The sequence below is a fragment of the Temnothorax nylanderi genome, unplaced genomic scaffold (genome assembly GCF_030848795.1).
Source record: "Temnothorax nylanderi isolate EJ_2023f unplaced genomic scaffold, tnyl_v1.0 TNYL_tig0479_pilon, whole genome shotgun sequence".
NCBI lineage: Eukaryota > Metazoa > Arthropoda > Insecta > Hymenoptera > Formicidae > Temnothorax > Temnothorax nylanderi.
Genome location: NW_027249541.1, coordinates 24,716 through 48,216, shown reverse-complemented (window position 1 = coordinate 48,216; position 23,501 = coordinate 24,716). Strand labels below are relative to the sequence as shown.

Sequence of the window (23,501 nt, the reverse complement as noted above, 5' to 3'; positions counted from 1 at the left end):
CACCATTCGAGAACATCCTAAGAATGTGTGCTTTGCTTTACTTTCGGATCTGCAGATAAAATACAAATAAACATAAAGATGAATAAGTCAAAAGATAAAGAAATTATCATCTATATATTGTTCGCACAAATTGTTATGTGTTTAATTACGCAAAGTTGTTATTAAACATTCTTATTTTAGATACTATTACAAATCTCTCTCTCTCTCTCTCCCCCTCCTTCTCCCTCCCCTTCATCATTAAAAAATTACTTGCATTAATCTGTAAGTGCATGATTGTAGGTGTCTCATGTATTGCAAATATTGTTCATTAAAAAATGCGTATAATCACTACATGTTTCTCGCAAAATTTGATTAGTTTTATCATAGCTTTCCTAACAATTCGTGTCAATATCTATTTATTCATGTATTCTGTTTCACTTTGTTTTACTGTTTGTATTTATAAAAGATGTTGTTGCACTATTAGGCATAATGCAATAAAATTGAGCCAAGCAATGTAAAAAACGGGAGATCAAGAACATATCGATATTTTTTAAACGTAAACCAATTAAATTTGCCAACAAGATGCATATTTTTTTAATCCCAGGATCGATATTTAAATAACATTTTACGTGAAACCTGTTAAACCGGTTTGAGTTAAAACCATTACTTTCTTTCGTAACTTGAACGAAGAATAAGAACGTTTATTATGCATGTTTTTGAATTACAAAGATTTAGAAACTATCCCACACACACACACACACACACACACACACACACACACACACACACACACACACACACACACACACACACACACACACACACACACACACATGCATATAAGTACGTACATAATAAAAACTTGTCTAGATATTATTCTGAACAATGTAAGCAATAATTTATGTTAATTTATATTTTTTATCAATACTAAACTTGCTTGTCTATAAGAAATGACTTACTAATTTGCATAAATTCTTACAAGTTTAAATGAAAAATAAAAATTAAAAAAAAATTTTTTTCTGGAGTAATATAATGTCTTATATTACTTTAGTAATAAATATGTTATTGTTTAAATAGAGTTTACAAATTTTGGAAATAGATTCTTATATTATAATTTTATCAATATAATTTACTTATTCTTCGAAATGAATTTTTATACATAACGCGTGCGTTTCATTGAAAAATCTATAAGTAAAAATACGATTAATTTAAGAGATTTCTTGCACGTCTATAAATTAAATTCGAGAAAGAAATCATTCTTAAGACACATGCAATTCCGTACCGGAATTTTAAGTAGATCCAAGGTGAGAATTCGACATGAATAATAATTGAGAGAGGCTTTTCAAAAAGAGTTACTGACCGGACAAAATTCATTGTTTTCACTTTCAAGTGGTTGTGAAAGAAAGTTTGGAGTTAGAGTGTCTAGAGTTAAAATGTTAAAAAAATATTAATGTATATATTATTTTTATTAATTTATATTCTAGAAGTAAGAGTTTGTGTGTAATCTTTATCGCGCAATAATAATATTATACTTGTTAAGATAATAACTGTTTGATATAAGAATAATGATAATATATCTTCAAAAAAATATTATGCTAATTGTAAGAATAATACATTGCATAATTTTTTATATATTTGTCCTTACAATAATTTGTCCTGAGCAAAAAAGAAAGTAAAATAGAAAAAATATTAACAAATATGGATAACCTCACGTTTCATCGAAGCAAACTTTCTCTTTATTTTTGTTTTTTTTTGTTGTTATCCTACAAGATTACATATATTATAGAGTATAATATCTGTAAGTTTTCATTATTTAAATCAAACTGTGGCTCATTTAATGTTGATGTAAATATTCCGAATTGTTTAAAATAACATCAAACATCTGTATTATCTTAGCTGATCAATTTTCTAGCTAGACCAATTTTCTTTCAACAATCAGTTTTTCAATTTATTTCATCTCTGTATCAATTAGTACTGGCTCGAATGAGCGGTGTAACGATCAATTACTTATAATAAATCGATGGAATAAACTCTTGCACATTTGTCTAAATGTCCACGACACATGTCCACAGTCCACATGCAATACATTGGATCTAAAGTCTATTTCACGATATATTTTTTAACAGTCGTTGCAATATGGTATGGAGTATCATGATTGCTAGCTTGTTTTAGTAAAACTCTTGAGATTTATATATAACGGAACACATATATTTGTCAGTTTATAAATAATATTATATCATCAGTTTGATCGATATATGAATCGAATTATTTGCGAGCTTGAATTGGTACACGGAGACAGATTGACCTAATTTTGACCGGATTTCGCGAGCCTGATCTTTGCATTGTTGGAAGGGGCATCGGTATGGTTATCTTCGCTGGAAGGGGCGACTGTATGCCCACTGTGGGCCCATATAAACAAGCTCGAATACCACGGCCAAAACAGTCTCACAACCCTTCGTTGCTTCATGCACCATTAGCCCAGTGTGTTTTGAAAGTGTATGGAGATCAGTATTCTCTCACAGGTGATGATTTTCAGAAAGATTACTTTGCCTTTAAATATAAGATAGTAATTATAAATTAAAGTTATTGTATCGAAGTCTTTTGATAAATAAACGCTTAATTATATTCATGACAGACATACGCTTGCGCGCGCGCACAAAAGAAGAATTTTATTGTTAACTTTTATTATTAAAGGTGTCCTAATATAGCGATACAACAAATATACAAGGATGCTCTCTGTTGGAGTGATAAGTAGATGTGTTATTACATAAAATCACTAAAAAAATTGCAATTAAAATTGCGTGTTGCAAATAGAGAACAATTTAAAATTCAAGAATAGATTACTTTTACTATTGTAAAAATACTTTTCTTTATTATTACTCTAATTGGTAAGCAACGAATCGCTTGCTACGATCGCTGATTATCAAAATGTCTCTATAAATTCTAACTTTTGATTTATTTAACTATGCGATCAACATTATCACGATGGATTACAACATGATTGAGATTGGTCCCACGTCGATCATTCAAATTGAAAAATTTGATGTCGCTTAACATTTTACTCCCAGAATGCAGTTATTCGTGATAACGATAGCGTTGCTGCACATCGGTCTGTGCGACCATGTGGCTGTCAAGATGCCGTATTTGAATCCGGCAGGGGTGACGTACGTCAACGACTTTGAGGAAGCACCCCTCGCATATACCTCTGCTACGCCACTACGAACGGTCGCGACTCACCTTCGATATGCAACACCTGCAACTTCCGCAAAGATTGAAACTAATCACGTCGGATACGCGACCGCTCAGGTGCCCGCGGTAGCCGCGGTGTCTTTCGTCAAGCATGTACCGACAATATCTCAAGTACCGGTCACCACGATCGAAGCTCAACCTGGTCTATTACAAAAGCAGGTTAACGTAGTAAAGCCTGCGATTACCACTTGGAAAATTGAGGTAGGTGTATATAATATATATATATATATATATATATATATATATGTATATTATATATGTCGATTGAAAACGTCGATGGCACAGTAATTTGACACAGTAATATGAGATACGATTTGTATTCATATATTTGTATTAAAGATAAAATGTATAATCATGTGTTTGTATGCAATAAATCTATATATATGCATCATCAGGTACGTCGTCCAGCGATCCAAAAACAATTTTATGACATTGAAGAACGAGTAATTATCCGTCCAGTTGGATCAGTCGTACTTGAGCTCGACGAGCCGACGTCTAAGATACAGAAAGGACCAGCCGTGATCCAGTCTTTAACTAACAACCTACCTCTGACCTATCCTCAAACTCATGGCATCTACGCTCATGCCGGTGCTATCGCCGATGCACCAGTCGCACCAGCTGCCATCCCTGTAATCGCACATGCACCCGTACATATTACGGTCGCCCCTGTTATCTCTCATGCACCAGCTATTCACGCGACACCGTCACCTCTGTTACTCCCTTCATCGACACCTGCGTCGATTATTTCCGGTTCTAACGACTTGGAGAACGAATCTATTGTAGTTGAAAACCCTGATTTTCGTGGCACTATCAATCAAGCGCGCCTTCCTCAGGTAAGCAATCTTATACATATTATATATCAATATACATATATATATATATATAATCTAAATAATCTTTATCTCGGATATCTCTGATTTTTTGTGAGATATAAGAAAATCAAAGAAATTAATTTTCTGTTTAACGTGTTATCGCATACTGCATAGTGCATAGTATAATATAAAGATTTCTTACACGAGAAAATGTATAACAAAAATGTAATCCTTTGTGAAAATATTGTAATATTCTAATCTAAAATGCGTACGTCGCGTTCCAAATTTATCGTACATTCGTTAAGTACCTACTCTCTGCAGTAAAAGCTGTACAGGCACGAGGCTGTACATGATGTATGGCACAGGGGCACAACTGAAATCTTTTCTTCTACAATAGTCTCATAGTGATTTCAACAAAGTTTTTCTACAGAAGGGGGGTCTTTTATATATGAAAACGCTAGGCTTTCTGTAAAAGAGCTAAATTGATAATTATATCGCAACACAAAATATATTACAATTAAAATACATCCTTGCGACATTTTTTCTTTTACATCCTCGCACTTCTAAGCACCGTGTAATCGCTGAATCGGATGGTACACCTATCGCGCGATTTGCCGCTCACGATCCTTCTCCAATTGTGATATCTAGTCAAAAAATTAATGCCGAAAATAATAAAATCAATCAAAACAGACTAATTGAACTCCTGACTGCTCGTGGCGGTGTCGCCGAGGTACGTGGGACGATTCTCTTACCGTTATGTTAAATTTTATGTCTTTTTCACAATGCTATTTATATTAATAAGCGCCAAATTGTTTTCAAAAATATTTAATACAAGATTACTTCTTAGAAAGAAGATTATTTCTTAAATCACCAACAGAAACGTTCGCAAGATTTTAATAGTTAATTGTTGATCGATCAACTCTTCGATATCAAATTATTTATCGATATCAATTTCTTTGCAAAATTAATTCTCCGTACCTATAGAGAGAGTGATATACAAGTTGGCCTGTTTTTCACTTTACTTAATTTTCTTAAATAGCTGATGTGAATATTATATTAATTCTCTCATACATGCGCCTATATTATGACCTTCTGACTTTGCTGATATCATATATGTATATAAGTATAATGTATAAAATACTTATGCACAGCTATTCCGTAATGTAACAGCAATTAATACACAGTATTCTCCTAACTCGATTTTTTGTTCAGAAAATCAAACTTTTACATGTAAGTGTTAATGAGAAAAACACAATTTCCAGTTGGATTTTAGTCACGACGATACAACTGGGACATTGATTGAAGATGTCGGTCACGTCCGAGCGCGTGTTCTTTCCGCGACGCCAACTGCGAAACACGCGGAACCAACCGGAGAACGCGTTTCCACTCGTCGTATCGTTGTTAACAAACCAATTGAAACTTTTCAAGAATACGATATCGTGGAACCTGCCACAAAGATCGAGAGAGTCTCCGTACAAGAACCGACGTTGATTAAGACCGCTCACATCAGAAAACCATTTCTCCGACGTTCTAGTGAATCTAGTGCAATATAATGAAATGGAAAATATTGGCAGACTTTAATTTGTAATATTTGTCTCCATTATAATAATTTTGTGATGAATACTTTTCGCGAGGAAAGGAAAGAATAATACACAAAAAATTGAATCAAGTATCGAAGATCTCTCTAACTCTCTAAATAAGAGTAATAAAAGATGCTTTCGCATTGAATAGATTTTATTAATATATTTTCTACTAATCCTTTGTTTATCTGCTTCATAAGTAAGCTAAATAAGAAAATAAGCCTACATTCGGTGATATCTAAATATTCTAAATTATTGAATATTATCATCATTTTTTACGAAAAAGTGTGTTTAATTGTTAAAGCGATAAAATGTTTAATTAGAATTCAATTGAAAGCTGTGATCTGCGCTATGATTGTCGCAATCTTATTACTATACAATGCACGTATAATATGCACACAAGATATATGCAATTAAAAGAATAATTCTTAATAATCTGTTTTTATGTATTATATACCTACTGTAACGATATCTCGTGTGATCAAAGATTGATATAATATTTTTTTCTAATAGGCAATATATGCAAATTGTATATGAAGGAATAACAATAAACGTTTTAATTTACTTTATTGTTTGTATATATGTATATTTCGAAATGTATCAATCTTCTCTCTCCAGTCTCTTTCAATTTTTTATTAATATCAACGTTTAAAAATCAAGTGCAACGATTACTATTCTAAGCGATTCAAAATTTTATATTTTACAGTTTATCAAATCAGACTGATTATAGTCCGTGATAGTGTTAGCAACTTCCTGAAACCTTTCAGTGGTTACCCGACAAGGGTAACCACTGTGTCGCTGATTATTTATAAGGCCATAACATTGACCCCAATAATACGAGTGGTTCCATTCCCTCATCCGTATCGTTCATGAGATTTACTCCGATTCGTTGAAAGAATTTTGCTCATGGGTTCGAGTGTGTGTGTGTGTGTGTGTGTGTGTGCGTGCGCGCGCGCGCGCATGTGCATAAAATTAATTTTTTTTAATGTTTCTTCAGTCACTCAAAATGTATGTTTAAATAAAAATTTACATATAATTACAAAATGCTGATGAATAATTGTTACGTATCAGATTAACATCAATTTAATGAAAATTCATTTAATCAAATATTTATAATCAAAATTAGCACACAATCCTACTTATTGTTAATACTATAAAATATAGATTGCATATTAATAATAATTATATACATAAAGAATATCACGTAACGCTTGTAGAGTTAAAAGAATTTCCATAAATCAATTATTTCGATATCTTATCGTTTGTGCAAGAATTTTCACATTTACTTATTTATTTTTAAGTATATATTTATTTATAAAATAATTTGAAGAAAAGAGAGGAGAGTCGAGTGCCAGTGACTATAAGTGACAGTATCGTGACTATAGTATCCGATGCGGTATAATGCCTACGATAGAAAACTGGCATGAATTAACCAGAACTGAATCCGGTTCTGATTTTATTACGACGAAGGCGTGACGCGCATAATACGCAAGCCGGAAAACAGTCCCAGTATTGAAAATGCTACTCGCATATGTGATTGAACTCGATTGCGAGAATGATAAAGCGGACCGATCCGATTTCGTTGGCAATTTGGGATCGAACGTTTTTTCAGGCGTGTATACAAGGTACATTCTATTGTATATATTCACATATTTCTGCACAGTTACATGGATTTACCGAAACATTTTTGACAATTTTAACCATGTAACACGTACCAGTATATCTGTCACATCTATCGCGTTCGTAAAAAGTGACGAAATACAAGGCCACGACAGATATTGTATCTCTCTGCGATATTTATGAGCAAAGTGACAGTTGATAAGATCATCACCCTTGACTCAGTTAACGGCGGATTAGCGACCTTGTCTGTCTGAAGGTAAACGTGGAGAGAAGGAGTCTCAGCGCGGAGCCTCTGGGCTAGTCAATGACCAAGGGATGTCGGATATGATTTTAACTTGTACCGAACACCAAGAACACCGGTCAGGCAACGTGTATCGCGTATGTATATATAAGTCCTGTTTTCACGGATCTTGCGCTCACAATCAGTTAAATACGCGCGAGGTAAACGCCACTTGGTTGCAAAGTATTGCGAATCTTTATAGTGCCTTTGAAAGGTAAGTTGTAAGTTTAATACGAAATCTTGCGCGATCAAGGTATTGCAAAATAAAGCGCGTAAAAAATTCATGTTATAAAATGTGACAATGAACGTTACAATGAAATCAATCATTAAGCTGATAAATTTCATTCAACTGACATTTGCAGCACATAATATCTTAAAGCATGTCACTGTTTCAAAAATCCGTAGAAGAACGCGCGTTCGGAGAACAAAAGTCAGATCAAGCTAAAAAGTTAGGTGTATAAAAATGCAGCAAGTAAAATATTTTCCACAAAAGGAATAGAAACTATTATTATTATTATTATTATTATATTTCCGCCATCAGATTATGTTTAGTGCTGTTTATGATTCGCTGTCGAGGCACGAGTTTCAGCTATCTCTGATAGAATCTGATAAAATAAATAAAACATTATGCTGGGTACCTAATTAATGTTGGGTTCTCACTAGGCGTAAACTACAAACGTGTATCTGTCTTGCTCAGCTTAAGCCCTTAGTGGAAAGCGTGAAAACATAGATTCACGTTCGTGATTCACACCTATAGTGAGGACCTGGCATTTTATGTACAATTTGTCAGTGCGTGACAGTCGGGCAATCGCATGCAACTTGAATCTAATCTAGCAATAATTTCGCAATAGACTTTTGTGCCACTCGAATAATAATCAAATTTTACCTAATCAAATGTGTTATCTTTTCTACCTTGGACAAGATTTTTTCAATCTTTTAGGAGAGCATCGGAACATCAAATGCCGACTCTAACTAACTACACGAATATTGTCATGTTCATCATAGTGGCAACTTGCACGGCTACGCCAATTCTTTTTCTAACTCCCGAAGCGACGGTCGCCCATCCAGCTGTCATAATTAATTCTGCAATGGAAGATAATTTGCCTAACCAATTACGAAATAATTTCTATAAAAATCCAAGTATCGCTGCTGGTCTCGCTAAGGAATCCTGGTTCATCGATAAAGAAATGCAGGTACATAATTTTCGTAATTTATCCAGAACATGAAATGTAACAGAAACATTTTTTTTATCACTTATTATTAATCTGACCTGAATTCAGTTCTTTAAACAGAGGAATAAAGAGAGATGAAATGAATTAATGCTATTGCGCTGCATATTATGCACTTCAAGTATAATTAGAGATTGTGAGATTGCATCGTTAACAAACCTCTCACAATTAACAAATTCGTTATTTATATTTTAACAAATAAAGACGCATAATTGCGCTGTTTACACGTTAGTCAATTACATTAAGCATTCAAATATATCGAATTTAAGTCGACAAACTTTTCAGAATTTCGAATTTGATGTTACAGGTAATCGACCGAGAAACGGACAAAATACCGAGAGAAAAGATTTACAGGGTGTTGCATAACGCTGGACTTATTCGCAGATAACATCAAAATGATAAATGAATTAACTATAATCTTGAAACTATATTTCCATACTTTCTTTCGTTCCGTTTCCCGCTTACCTATAACATTTGCTCGCCCGTTCGCTCGTACCGCTATCTCTCTCTCTCTCTCATTCTGGATTCATTACATAATGATACCACATTTCGATTCGATATCTTATACTGTCTCCCCGCACTCTACGCGGTTTACAGTCAGTTCTAATTATTTCTTGCATTTTGACTTACGATCCAGTCTAGAAGTAACGTTCACAATCAAGTAAAACTAATCTGACATGCGATTCAATCCTGCGAAAGCTGCTATTTTATGAGCAAAGTATGTGCTATATACATATATGATTCTATCACTCACGCGACCCCGATGCGCAACAGCGGAATTATATCTGCCACGTAGCTACGTTGATTCTGTAACAAACAAATATAAAATTCATATATTAAAACGGTATTCAAAAAACGGAAAACCTAATAATGTTTTAAAACATAATTCCTATGGCATCGAACTTTTTATTCGTTATTCAATTAGATATTTATTTAAATAATTATACATTTTCCGAAAATAATCTTTACAAGAATCAATTTTTATAAAATATTAAAATTACTCCTCTCTCTTTTCTTCTATTATTTCTAAATTATGGCGAAATAAATAAAGGCTCAAGAATAAACAAAAAACAATTACTCTTACACAAAATAAAAAAATAATATTTACCCCAAAGTTGTTCCGCTGGCGCCCGATGCCTCTCCCAGGCCTCCTCCTCCTCCTCTCGGGCTGTCCTCTCGCGTTATCAGCTCCCTCGATGCGACACTTTCCGCGTCGTTATCTTCTGAAGCATATAAATAAATGATTTGTTATTAAATAATTCTTACGCGCATCAAACTTCTTATTCATCATTCAATTAGACATTTATTTAAATAATTGCACATTTCCCAAAAAAGATCTTTACAAAAATAAAATCTTAAAATTTCAAATTACTTCTTCCTAATTATTATTTCAAAATCATGATGAAAAATAAAACGACTCAAGTATAAGCAAAAACTAAAATTACTTTTACACAAAATAAAAAATTATATTTACCACAATGTTGTTTCGCTGGCGCCTGACGTCTCTCATAGGCCTCTCCTCCTTCTCCTCTCGGGTTTTTCCATCTCAACTCTTTTTCTTACGTCACACAACAGAGGAGTTATATACAAGATTGATCTGTAACATACAAAAATATTCAAATAAAAATAATGTCTAAAATAAATATCCTGATATTTCCTAATTCTCTCTGATATAATTTGAACTATTATAAATTTTAGTTATTTATTATAGAAATATTTGATATAGATTTTATATATGTATATTTGTATACTTAATTATAATTAAGTCATAAATAATTTATTAAATATATTTAAAAAATGTTAAAATATAAGCTAAAATATTTTAAATGAATAAGCGGAATATACAATCGTATGAGATATACAATCAAATTACGGAAAGGCCGTTAAAATATTTTATTTACAAAATGTATTAAACATTCAATACACTATTACATTATACAGTGATTTGAAAACGGCACACTGCGCAAATGAACAATTATTTCCATCAGTAAGAATTAATAAATAGATTATATGAAGCAATAACTGATGGCATGCCCGCGCGTCCACCACAACATCGCGGCGCCGGCGCCGGCGTCGCGTGTCGCATCGGCCGAACAAGTATTCGGCGAAATAAGTACGTATTTTCAAGAATTATTATCAATACCGGAGCGGGGCGCACACACGGCACACAAAATGTGTACTACGCTAACTACGCGACAGGTACTATAGTAAATAATGTAATAAATGCAAGCTTGATATTTTTAAAATTTGATATTTTTACCAGTTAAACGAGCTGCGATGCCACTCGGTCCGGGGTCCGGGGTCCGGGGTCCGGAGCCGATTCGTCCCGTGTCCCGTGTCCGCTGCGTTCTGGAAATAGAAGGGGAAGAAATGGCGAAAGCGCTTTGTCTGTCGCGCGGGCAACTTCTCGCGCGCGCCAAAAGCGCCGCGGCGCGCGGCGAGCGGCGCGCGGCGAGCGGCGCGCGGCGTCACTACGCGTCTCGCTCTTCTTCGCGCTTATGAATTTTTCGAGCTTCGAGTAGGAAATATTATATGCTTGCCTATTATTACGATCGTTATTTTGCATTCTAGCGACGAAGGCGTACTTACTAATATTTTTAGCATATATCCGCGATATTCGCGACATTGGAAAATACGATCGTCATGACTGCCCGCGTGACGCGCCTTCGACCGAACAAGTATCGCGAAATACGAGTACGTATAATTTTTACAAATTATTATTGCCCGAGTATTGAATCTATGTTACTGTACGCTATAAGGTGATGCTGATGTATTAAATAATGCATGTAAGATTAATATAAAAGGTTACTCGTTACCCTTACCAATTGAACGAGTCGCGACGCCACTCGTTCCGAGTTCCGAGTGAGTTCCGAGTTCCGAGGCCGATCCATCCAGCCAAATAGTCAAATAGTTCCAACGTTGAAAATGGGTGCGAATCACGAATGGCATATCGCCAAGCACAGTCTAGTAACGCCGCGGTTACGTCGGCGTGGTCGTGGTGGCTGCACTGGCACACTGGTTTCTCTCTGGCTGCTGCAGGTGGCTGCAAGTTGCTGGGGCTTGCCGGAGCGCTCAGGGGCGTGCAGGGCTGCAGGGGGATGCAGCAGGGTGTCGCGACCGTCGCAATTCGCGAGGAGCTGTCAGAAGTCAGAAGTCAGGATTTGTCAAATATTTATCAGGCCCGTTCACTACAGAGTGCTGCGAATGTGAATTGTATCAATTGTATGTATGTATGTACGTACATACATACATACGAGCGATCGAATGACTGCGAATGACTTGAATCGTGACATTCGTGAGACGTAAAACTACTTAACGACAAGCTAGCCTTTGTGGGTGGTTAATGCGTTCAACAATTATTAAATACAAATTTGTTCGGTTGTATGTACCGTACGCGTGAAATCTCGGTATAACCTGCCTTTGTGTGCGTACGGCGTACGGCGTACGGCTATAATTATTCATTATTTGTTTCGGTCAAACCGCGCGCGTTCGGTGTCATCCACTTATCCTATCTTCATTCTCACACCGACGTGACTCGTATCTCTTGGACCGCGCGAATGATATACTATCGCAATACTATGAAGTTACACGATGGAGCTTTCCGAATCGCGAAATCTTGTTAAGGATTTAGATTTAACCCTTCAGCCGCGAATCGCCCCACGATACAAAACTTGGCTTCCTCTTGCTACTCAGCAGGTGAGCCACACAAGTTAAAATTGGTATATATATTGGAGAAAAATATGATATAGCTCGAGCACGCAAAAGCGCCTTCATTTATCTTGTTTGACATTTTCAGTTACGACTCAGAGGTTTAGTACAAATAATAGGCCATAATCTAAAGGCTAATGTAAATGGAGAGATATGTTGGTTCTATTATACGTTACATAGATCGAGTATGTCGTCTCCGTTATATACGAGCGAAGCGATCGACAATGCTAATCCAAGATGGTCAAGTCTCGAAGTACCGACCCTGCATGCCACAGGTTATTCAACGGCCAGTGGTGAGCGTTACTGTCTGTTAGTACAATAGACGCTACATACTTTCTTGGTATATTAGATGCATACATACATACATACCGTATACTTGTTGATTTATTATTTGCATTTTCTTGATACATCTTGTTTTGAATGCATTTAGTTTTTAGTAGACATTTTTAGAGAAATAAAAGAAAATTCCGTCTTTTGAACAGAGATTATCCTGAGGGTCTGGAAGCGCTCGGTGCCATGTGATAATACAGCCGACGTGACCCTCTCCACATGGGGAATATCGTTTACAGGATTGGCGTATATCGGTCCTAAGCTGCCACCTAATCTAGAAACTATCCTGAAGGAAAACTCTTTGATATTTCATTTTCATGGTGGATACTTTACTCCTGCGTACTGCTTCGCAACAGCTCCAGACTCAAAGCGCTATCTTTATATGACTATAAATGCATCTGAAATAAAGAATAGTTATACTGTGAATAAGCTCAGCAGTTTAAGAAGCAAAATGCAGGCACTAAAGCAACAGACAGAATCGGTGCAAGCGCTCAGAGTACGCATTGCCTCGGGTGATGATTTTCATACTCCCAAGTATCCACAGACAACTTTGAACAGACTATTGCAACCACGAAGAGTTAACAGGGAAAAGAAGTTGGAAATTATGAGAATACGTAAAGAGCTAGAAATGGCTAAATTTAGAACAAAATTGTTAGAACAAGAAAGAGCGCGAAAAATGGGAGAAATTCGTGTATTGAATCAATTACACACTAATATTGTAGAAGAAAATCAAGATCATGGTTAATATAAATACGTGCCGCGCGCATGTTATATATGAGTTGCACGGATACGATATATTCTAGATAAAGAGAACTCCTTTGTTTTCTAGGTTCTGATTTAATGGAAAGATATAGAGAGCTGAATAAAGATATAGAAAGATTAAATGAGTGGCGGCAAAATCATATAGATACGAGAGAAACATATTTGCAGTTGAGCAGCCAACTTGCACAGAGACGACGACAGTTAATCTCAGAAATGTGTTTAATATATCCCATTAAACAGGTATCTCGACATCTCGAAAAAAATTATATATATATATATATATATATATATAATAATTCATTGCGGAATGAGTTTATAAAGTTGAATGACTAACATTTTTCTCGATTTTGTAGGATAGTACCGGAAAGTTTAGAATAAATGACGTTTATTTACCAGACAGCGAGGAATTGGAATTATCGAACGACACACAAGTGGCTGTAGCATTAGGTTTTGTTGCACATACAACGCAGATGATTGCAAATTTTTTGAATGTACCGACCAGATATCCTATCATACATTATGGCTCGCGCAGTAAAGTCATAGATCATATCACAGAAAGTTTGCCTGACAACGATAGACAGTAAGGGCTACTTGTAATTATCTTTATTAGTGTAACGGATCCACGCGTATATTTATCCCTAGCACATTATTTTTAGGTTTCCACTGTTTGCTCGAAGCAAGGATAAATTACAATTCCATTACGCTGTTTATCTATTAAATAAAAATATAGCACAGCTTCGATGGTATTGTGGCCTCCCGACTACCGATTTAAGAGCAACGTTACCAAATCTCGCTACGCTTATCAACATTAAGCCCAATCAAATACAGTACGTACAGTATCTTATTGCACGGTCATTACTAACTGTGCGTGTGCGTGTGTGGGTGTGTTTTGTAACTTGAATGTTATTTTATTTCAATTTCTTTATTTCATTATTTGTAGTTTGGACGATTCGAAACGAACATTTTCTACCTCCTCTTTGGACACTGAAAGTGGTAATGGTAAACAGAATCCACCTCTCACACCACCACTGCAAAAAATAATTTTCGAGAAATGTCATCGTTCTTCTCGCTCAATGAGTCAATTAAAAAATATAAAATCATCTCTTGGATCTTCTTTGGATCAGGGTTTAGACAAACCTGTACAATTGCCTGCGCTAGGTAGTCAATCAAAGCGAATTTGTAAATCGGAAGAGAGTGCCATTGACAATAAAACCTTGGTGTTGGCTAAGGATAGATCGACTAACAGTAGTAATGAGACATTAAACAGTGCCATTCTGAATAATATTGATAATATAACTCTTAAGGATAAAGACGATTTTGTCGAGATTAGCGATGAGATCGTTATTGAAAGCAACATCGAGATTATGATACCTACATCAGTTTCTAAAGCAAGGAATGTCACGGATAGCTTGGAAAGTTCCGTGAGTGCTCGAGATAGAAGCTCCAATTCTATAAGCAGCTGCGAAATGGCTCTCAGTAGTAGCCAAAATGATGTAGATGAGAGTTCGTGTGGAAACCATGTTATTAAGAGAGAAAGAGTCGATGATAATGTATTTTCGATCGATGACAATTTAAGAAACGTCAAAGATGCGATAGACAGTTCGTTGAAGAATGGAGAATACGGTAAAAGGCATGATTCCAGAAATAATGTTTCACAAATCTACGACATTAATAGTACAATCGTCAGCGAACAAAATAGTAGTGTTCATGGACAAGACCCGCTTACAGAAACTGCCATCTACAGCAGAGAACGTTTTGTTAAATCGTGCTCATCTTTGGACGATGTGTGTACCTATGGAGAATCTGAAAAACAAAGAACAAATTCTATTTCTAGCTATACAGAAGAATATACAAAGAATCCTACATTACGGCAGAAACGTGGCTTTGAATCCAGGTACATAAGTAGATATAATTGTATGTAAATTGTACCGTATGTACATAAATTAATCATTTTTTTAATATTTCATGCACATATGACATATATGTATGTATGCGGTGATTTATTTTACAGAGAAAATAAACCAGATTATCTTCAACATGCTGAAAAATTCAGGCCTCAGGATATTGTAAGAAATGAATCAATGGTAAATTTCGATGCTAATTAATGCTTTCCACACATTTTTAACATGATGTCTAAAAATGTTCATTTTATATCTAGGTAGGTACGAGGTCAATTCTAAGTACATCAAGATCAGACTGCTGTTACGATGAAGCAAAAATGCAATGTGACATTCAAGCGTCAAGCGAGTATATAGATGTCATTAGGCGGAGCTCAGAAAACGTGTGTGCGCGCACCGAAGCTTTAGCCAATAAGAAAGCTAGTTTCAAAGTTATGAAACCGCGTCTTTAATACTTGCCTACGTTATAATGTTGTGTCCTGATAATAGGTGCGAGTACCAAAGGTCTTAAGACATGTTTAGTTTATATTTTACAATTATATATGTATGTTGTTGATACGATAAAAATTCTTTAAATCTTATTTAAAGTTGACTTTAATTGATATTGTAAGATGTTACAGAAATATTTATTATCTTTTATTTAATCGAAATAACACAAAATGTTTATAATAAATCACTGTCTTACAGTGCGCGGATATGGAAACAATTACGTATTTCGTGACAAATATAAGCTAAATTATCTATAAGGGTAAAATTAAGAAAGTCAGTTGTGCTTACCTATTATTCTACGTATGTACATTTATAGCTTCTTTCGTTCTCTTATGTTTGTGCAAATAACTATCGAGAACTGTCATCGATGATATTATTGGATGTAATAATAATACAGTAATATATGTAAGAGGTGGCAAAAAATTAACAGCTTTTTTAAAGAAATGCATCTTTGTAGATATATCTGGTACAGATATGTGAGGGTGTTATTAGTTATATTACTTTATGTATTCGTATTGCACACTTATGATGAGAGAAACTTTGGACAGTTCATTATAATCAACAGCTGTAAATCGAGATTTTCTTAATTTAATAGTGAGATGTAAATATGTATTGATACAATTATTAAGTTACACGACCCTATTACTGTAATATAACCTGCAACATTTATATTGGTATTATTTCTGTACGGAAGCGTTTTCATTAAATTGAGATGAAATGTAATACATAAAGTTTGTATTGTATGCATTATGTACTATGTATTATAGATTTTTTTACTGTACTTAATTCACATGATTGACCAGTGTTTAATTCATGCTTATAATACAAGCGATAGAATGCATCAATATAGTTGATTCTATTTTTATCATTAGAAATATTACAGTATACCATAAATTTATGTACGAGGACCAAACAAACCACATAATCGCTTAAACGAAACGATCATGTAATAGTAATTAATCTGTAATCTGATAATTAGATAAGTAATTAGATAAAAGCAACCTGTGGAAGAATTGTTCGCAAAACAATTTCGTGGAACTCGAGCGGACTATCGCATTGTGATATAATATGAAATAAAAAAAGTTATTAAAGGAAAGAGAAAAAAACAAATTATCTCTTATTTATATGTTTGTACGTCCTATTTATCTTTTATTGAATAATTATACATTATTTTTATTTTGCATGAAAATTTTAATTTTGCTTTCTGAAATCTCTCTCTTTCGGTCTGTCTAGTTAAATCTATTTAGTATTCATTAAAATATACGTAGATAATGTTGCACTAAATTCATTTCAATATTGCACAACGTGTAAACACACGTGTAAAACAACAGTCTAATTGTAAGATATATTTCCTGTTGTTTCTGTTTACATATTATACATAAAAAATATATTTCAATCCAATATTTATATTGTTAATATAATATGATTTTTGTAGAACTTTTATAAATTTTAATTTTTACATTTAATCTCTTATAAATGCGCAATTTTATATTATATATATTTACCAATATGTATCAGTTTTTGTCTTTTCTCAATTGCCTCGTCTCTCTCTCTCTCTCTCTCTCTCTCTCCTCTCTCTCTCTCTCTCTCTGCTTCTCTCTTTCTCCCTTGATATGATTAATATATATTTCCCTCTTTCCCTCTTTATCGATCTATTCTGCAAAAAGATAAAAAAGATATATAATTCTATATTTATTCAGACGCGTATACATGAAAATTGAAACAAGAATCTATTGTGGATTTTTTAAATTTTACATATAATTACAATTTTGAGATCTCAATAACTCAGTGAACGGATCAAGTTCTAAGTAGGTTTATATTTTACGTTACCTTTAATAAGAGAATTGCAATTGCCAAGTTTTCTCGACACAGAGATGAGAGGCGCCAAATATCGCTGCTGATTTTTTATATTAATTAAACCCATTTTACTAATAGTATCCATATACTCGGAGCAGCCAGTAAATAACTCGTCCCAGAAAGAACACGTTTCTACAACTGCAAATAATCCAATTGCGTATGTACTTACTGTAACGTGACATATAAAACTTTAGAAATATCTTTACCGCCTGCAATATCTTGCTTATCGATTACGTAAACTCGACATATAGATAGATATAATATATATATAATATATATATTTTTTTACACATTTGATTACCCCACTTATCATTTAAGAGATTTATCGTTTTGACAGGTTGTATTGTTAAACTTTCCATAGCCGAGGATCTAAATCTGGTCGGATCTTTGTAAGCGTCTTTTACATCGATAATTTGTGATTTAATTGGCGAATCTATCACTGCCATTAATGGTCTGTATCGTGTGACGGGTAGACCTAGAAAAATAATTTATTGATGTGGCAGTAATAAATGAGACGGTATTAGAGAAAATAGCGCAGATTTTTCTTTTAATATAATTTTTGTCGTGTTAATATTGTCGGACATATGGAGCATATATTATAGTCGGACGAATTTACCCCTCTTCTCATAATCCGTTTTGTAAATGCTTTTCATCGTCTCTTCCATATCACAAGCGCTGTCTAACATCGATGACGTGAAATCCATCATTTCACAATGATTGATCTTAATTAGCTCGTCGCAAAGTCGACGTTCCTTATCAGCAAAGAGTTGATACCTTTCAAATGAAATGAGATCAAACGGTTTGACTCGATATACATATATACTCTGCATACTCGCAAAGGACTATGATAAGCTGGTATTACTTTGAACTGAGATTGTTGGAGAGAGAGAGAGAGAGAGAAAGAGAGAGAGAGAGAGATTGTTCGTTGACTAGAAAAACTTTGAGTTTACCTAGCTTTTTCAGTCTCGTAGCCATGAACGTCACATTTACAATCTTCTAGATCGGGTCTGAAAATAAGATACGGTCGAGTACCGGTTGATACAATCCATTGATGGTGAGAGCGGTTTTGGAGGTTTCACATATAGGATCAATTAAAGCTTGACGCATTATACTAACAAAAATTTCGACATTTTCCACCTACACAATTTCGTCAAGTTTCTTCAAGAATAATTTTTAGGACGAATAGCAGAGCCCGTTTAAAATTAGAAATTTTAAATATTTCAAAATGGAAAGCATTGAGCGGAGCTAACAATAAGCGGGGGGTCTAAACGGGACAAGACAAGCGAATGAATCTACATGGGAATAAAGTGTCAGTGGCAACTTCTGGCAACACGCGATGCGATAGGTTAAAATTCAATATTCTTTGGAAAATCCAGGCGACACAACGAGCATTCTTTCACTATCGCGATATTCGCGATGTAAATTAGTTGTGATAGAGTCGCTCTGTAAAGCGCACACTGCACTGCGGTTTAATATCGCGCGTTTCTAGTTGAAGAGTTACGGTTTATAGCTAGATAATCTTTTAATTCTTGCCTGTATCCTTCCACCATGATCTGAAGTATACACGGAAAAAAAAATGTATTAACAGCATCATTTTTTGTATCAACAGCATCAGTGTTACTGAGATAAAATTTATTGATGCAACATCAATATTAATGAACAAAAACCATCAGATAATTGTTTTAATAATTTAAATATTTGGTCCAATAATATCCAATTTAATTAACTATTCATGCTTGTGGCAGCCCGTGACGTCGATGTTTAATTGAAGCAACTTTATTTTTTTCCGTATACATGTATAATGTCGACTAATATATTTTTTTATTTAAAAATACAAATAAAATTTAAAAATTAACTGCGCGTGGTTAATTGATTTTTCTCTTACATAATTAGTTGCATTTTCTCTGCGTTTTTTACTTTTTACCATTACTTTTCCTCTCTATACCCATCTCTTCTCTCTTTTCCTCTTTCAAGTGTAAACATATGTAGGTATATATAAGGCATACATATACTTGATATTTTCAATGCATTCCCGAAATATTTTGTACATTGCATTTGAAAGTCGACGAAAATATAAATAATTATTATTATTATTATTATTACATATTACATGTATATATATAAGCTTTAATTTTCTATATTGGTTTATTAAAAAATTAGATTTTATACATATATGTTATACATATGTATAATTTGGCGGTTAGTTGTGCAGATCTGTTGTTATGTTCAACTAGATGTAATGCAATATTGATACTGGACTGGTAAAGCTTTCCTCTTTGCGCGATGTAATTTAGCTCTCATAATGGCGTGGCCAATTTTACTGATGCTATCTTGGTACTCTGATTTCCAGGATGGCAGTGACATTTGTCTTCTCTCGACATCGTCGCATTTTTTTTCGCGTTTTGATCCGTTTTTTCGTTTATGATCGCGTTTCCAAACGCTCGAGGAAGGGAGATAACAATGCGGCGGACAATCAGCTTCTATGGTTATCTTTATCGGCATCCTACATTGTAGGTGTTGACCGCGTGCGTTCGTATCAATGACTGTCATCGCCATGTCACGTTGCGTCATACGTGCAGCTGCTAGAAACATCGAAATTTCTTCATATCAAATGGTGAAAGTGGGTGAAAGAGTAGTATATATATATAATATATACAATAATTTAATAACCGCGATAATAATGCAAAGGCATATTGGCATGGTAAACGCGTACGTGTAACGTGTGTGGTATTATACGACATTATACGATATATCGTTGAGTTAAGGCTCTGTTGGAAGGATCCATTCGGAAGGAAAACGGGCTAATTAAGAGCCATTCGCTGTTTACGATGCGAAAGAATATTTATTCTGTATTTAATGTTCGAACGTTTCGGTCCCTTTTTAGACCATCTTCGGCATAAATTCTATGGTAAAATTAAGTGACAAACGGTGACCATCTCCTCGAAAGACGAGGATTATATAGCCTCCTCTGTGTTCCCGCCACAAAGGATGGAGATATCCCTCCCCAATCGTGTAAAAGGAGCACCGTCTGTCTCGAGCGACAAGAGAATACTCAATCTGAGATGGTCAACGGTGAGATGGTCACCGTTTGTCACTTAATTTTACCATAGAATTTATGCTGAAGATGGTCCAAAAAGGGACCGAAACGTTCGAACATTAAATACAGAATAAATATTCTTCCGCATCGTGAACAGCGAATGGCTCTTAATTAGCCCGTTTCCTTCCGATTATACGATATATATTCCACACACTATTTATGTGATTGTATGAGTATTATAGACGTACTCACCAGGATCACTGTAATCCGCTTGATACGTCGTTTTCATACGATCGGCATCCACCCGTGTAATCGGTTCATTCGGAACTGAGCCCTTTAATGCCGTATAACCGTACAAACCAGGATATTCTTCTTTAAGCTTTAAAAATTAAATTCAGAGAATTTAATTTATTACATCTATTATATTAATTTTACAATTCATTATATTATTTCTTAATTGTCATCTCACAAATCTCCTAATTGTTAGATATGTATTAATCTTATATTAATTTTCCGAAACAAATTCCGATACAAGAATATAAGCAGAAAGAATATAAGTCAAACATAAACGTAAATACATCCTATATGTATATAAATTACATACGCTCGCAAAATGACTTTTTTATTCTAGGATCCAATTATATTACACGAAAGTTCAATTGTATGTTAGACGGAATTTTGAATATTTTCTTTTCTCACGCAAATACTGGGTAGCTGATGGGGATCGAATCGCGTTACGATCAAATCCGCTTCAGGAACCTGATGGTCAATCTTGGGATAAATCTTTGGCTCCAGAAGTCGTCCCATAGGACCTATCTGACTCCAATTGAGACACTCCTCGAGATTCCCATCCCATCCTTCTTTATTACGTACTCGCCGCGAATCGATACAAGTGCAACCTTTAACGACGATTGGTTTAGTTTTAGTTGGAGGTTGAGTACGACATGTAGACGGTACGTAGGGCCAGGTATAATCCTTCTGATAGGTCGAAATGTAGTCGAAATGATTTTTTTTATTCATGATTTAATTTCCGGAGGGTGGAAGATTCCTTCACAATGATCCGGGCGATGAAAGCTTTACGAAAATGTCTCAAAGATTTCGAGCCATCGTTGTCGTCCATCTACTTCTGCTCATCTTTTTAGCACGATCAACACGGTCAAACATTTGTGTTAAATATATACTAAATGTATACATAAAATTTGTTCAATTATCTTTATTTACCTTTCATTGGGTCGCGATCGCCCAAGGGGCTCGGAACAGCCAATTCGACATCGACATTTTTGAAACTGTAATTTATTACTCTAAAAATTTATGCGTTATTCATCGTGCCATAGTAAATTTATATTTTGCAAATATTTGTACTGCAAATTTTCACATATTTCTAAATAAAATTGTAGTCGGACGATTTAACCCCGATATATGTAGATGTAGATTGATATTGATACATTGACAGTCGATTTGCGCGGAGGCGCTCTTCAAATTTTTACGTTTCTAATAATTTATACTTATACTATTTATAGAAAAATATGTATACATATCATACAATCTTCTGATTTTCTGACATGTTGTAATTTGTAATCGCCCCACCATTTCTACTGTTTATTATTTCTAACGTGCGTACGTGCGTGTACATATTTATACGTGCGTGCGTATAATACTATACTCGCAACTCGTACGTGCATGCGTTCGCGTAAAAGAGTCACGGTGCGATCTCGCTTTGCGTGTACTTGGCGCGAGACACACTACCGTGTGTCTCTTGATAATAACAACTATACTGTAATTAATATTATAGATTATTATCAGACTTGAAAGTCAATTTCGAAAAAATGAGTATCATCCATTTGATCCTCGTTTATACATTTTTTTATGCAAAAAAGCATTGCAAAGCTCTAGATTTCTATTTCTACAGCTTTGCAATGCTTTCTCGTATAACAAAAATGTTGTATGTATAAACGAGGATCGTAATAAGATCGCAAGGTCGCAAGATCGCAAATTGAGACGAGCTGGCCGGCGATTTTTCGAGGCAATAATTAATTCTTAAGTTTTTAATTCAAATCGAGTTTTCATCATATTATATATCCGACCACGTCATGCGAATAATAATATTTCTACCCCGTTGTGACTCGAAGAGACTCGTTATTTATATTCGCGTTTCGGATAAACTAATTGTAAGTATAATAATATGGTGGAATTAAGAAATTATAAGAACGCCGCGCCGCGCCGCGCCGCGCCGTGCTCTCATTGTCAGGGAACACGCGGGGGACTAGCGTGGTGGTCCGATTTAGTTTAGAGTTTAGATTTAGTATAAATTATCCGCGCTTTTGCGCTTCTCTCGTCAACCAGCTGAACCGGCACCAACTGGCACGTTTTCGTAGCCGCGAAGGAAGGAAAGCTCGGAAACGGACTGTACCGATGGGCGATGCCGCGATGATGGTCGCTCTAAAGATATCGCTACGTCCACGCCACCAAGAATAGAACTGTGACGTCGTCATCTGAACATCGACGAAACAAGACGCGATGAAGCCGTGCATGCATCGACGCGACGCGGTTTTCTGTCCCGACAATCCCGACGCGGTGGGCTAATTAGTTTATACTTTTCGTGCATGCGATAAATCGGCAAAACGCACGCTTTAGTTAGATTCACACATACCATACCACGTACGCCATCAGC

At 35.0% G+C, this 23,501-nt stretch overlaps 6 protein-coding genes across 8 annotated transcripts in view; 3 read left to right on the top strand and 3 right to left on the bottom strand.

The window, feature by feature from the left end:
- LOC139783217 (uncharacterized) overlaps positions 1 to 11,624 on the bottom strand; it is a 73,478-nt gene extending 61,854 nt beyond the window's left edge. Inside the window, exons 1-5 of one of the 2 annotated variants that reach the window (XM_071722371.1) lie at positions 11,572 to 11,624; positions 11,010 to 11,098; positions 10,224 to 10,346; positions 9,858 to 9,972; positions 9,504 to 9,556 (exon numbers count right to left, since the gene is read on the bottom strand). The gene's annotated coding sequence lies outside the window, so the exon portion shown is untranslated. The remainder of the gene's footprint in view (positions 1 to 9,503; positions 9,557 to 9,857; positions 9,973 to 10,223; positions 10,347 to 11,009; positions 11,099 to 11,571) is intronic. The other variant, XM_071722370.1, reaches the window with a different exon arrangement.
- LOC139783216 (uncharacterized) lies at positions 3,049 to 5,672 on the top strand. The gene is made up of 4 exons (XM_071722369.1): positions 3,049 to 3,429; positions 3,624 to 4,063; positions 4,596 to 4,770; positions 5,303 to 5,672. Exons 1-4 carry the CDS (start codon positions 3,049 to 3,051, stop codon positions 5,591 to 5,593), a joined length of 1,287 nt encoding a protein of 428 aa, XP_071578470.1. The 3' UTR covers positions 5,594 to 5,672.
- LOC139783218 (uncharacterized) lies at positions 6,849 to 9,884 on the top strand. Its single transcript, XM_071722372.1, has 4 exons — positions 6,849 to 7,245; positions 7,497 to 7,734; positions 8,461 to 8,713; positions 9,057 to 9,884. The coding sequence occupies exons 1-4, from the start codon at positions 7,176 to 7,178 to the stop codon at positions 9,135 to 9,137; spliced, it is 642 nt and encodes a 213-aa protein (XP_071578473.1). The 5' UTR covers positions 6,849 to 7,175; the 3' UTR covers positions 9,138 to 9,884.
- A 194-nt stretch (positions 11,625 to 11,818) lies between the features above and the next one.
- Uvrag (UV-resistance associated gene) lies at positions 11,819 to 16,686 on the top strand. Its single transcript, XM_071722366.1, has 9 exons — positions 11,819 to 12,445; positions 12,546 to 12,750; positions 12,940 to 13,527; positions 13,617 to 13,789; positions 13,903 to 14,129; positions 14,206 to 14,376; positions 14,490 to 15,443; positions 15,561 to 15,633; positions 15,708 to 16,686. The coding sequence occupies exons 1-9, from the start codon at positions 12,341 to 12,343 to the stop codon at positions 15,897 to 15,899; spliced, it is 2,688 nt and encodes an 895-aa protein (XP_071578467.1). The 5' UTR covers positions 11,819 to 12,340; the 3' UTR covers positions 15,900 to 16,686.
- Positions 16,687 to 17,080: 394 nt separating this feature from the next.
- On the bottom strand, positions 17,081 to 18,623 carry LOC139783225 (uncharacterized). The gene is made up of 4 exons (XM_071722385.1): positions 18,410 to 18,623; positions 18,095 to 18,268; positions 17,767 to 17,931; positions 17,081 to 17,593 (listed from the first exon to the last, which is right to left on the bottom strand). Exons 1-4 carry the CDS (start codon positions 18,621 to 18,623, stop codon positions 17,589 to 17,591), a joined length of 558 nt encoding a protein of 185 aa, XP_071578486.1. The 3' UTR covers positions 17,081 to 17,588.
- A 1,032-nt stretch (positions 18,624 to 19,655) lies between these two features.
- Positions 19,656 to 23,237, bottom strand: LOC139783219 (uncharacterized). 2 transcript variants are annotated; one of them, XM_071722374.1, is made up of 4 exons: positions 22,052 to 23,237; positions 21,530 to 21,964; positions 21,083 to 21,209; positions 19,656 to 20,375 (listed from the first exon to the last, which is right to left on the bottom strand). In XM_071722374.1, exons 2-4 carry the CDS (start codon positions 21,848 to 21,850, stop codon positions 20,020 to 20,022), a joined length of 804 nt encoding a protein of 267 aa, XP_071578475.1. In that variant the 5' UTR covers positions 21,851 to 21,964; positions 22,052 to 23,237; the 3' UTR covers positions 19,656 to 20,019. The 2 variants fall into 2 exon arrangements, with proteins under 2 accessions (XP_071578475.1, XP_071578476.1); XM_071722375.1 differs by having other exon boundaries at positions 21,530 to 23,237.
- Between the last annotated feature and the right edge of the window lie 264 nt (positions 23,238 to 23,501).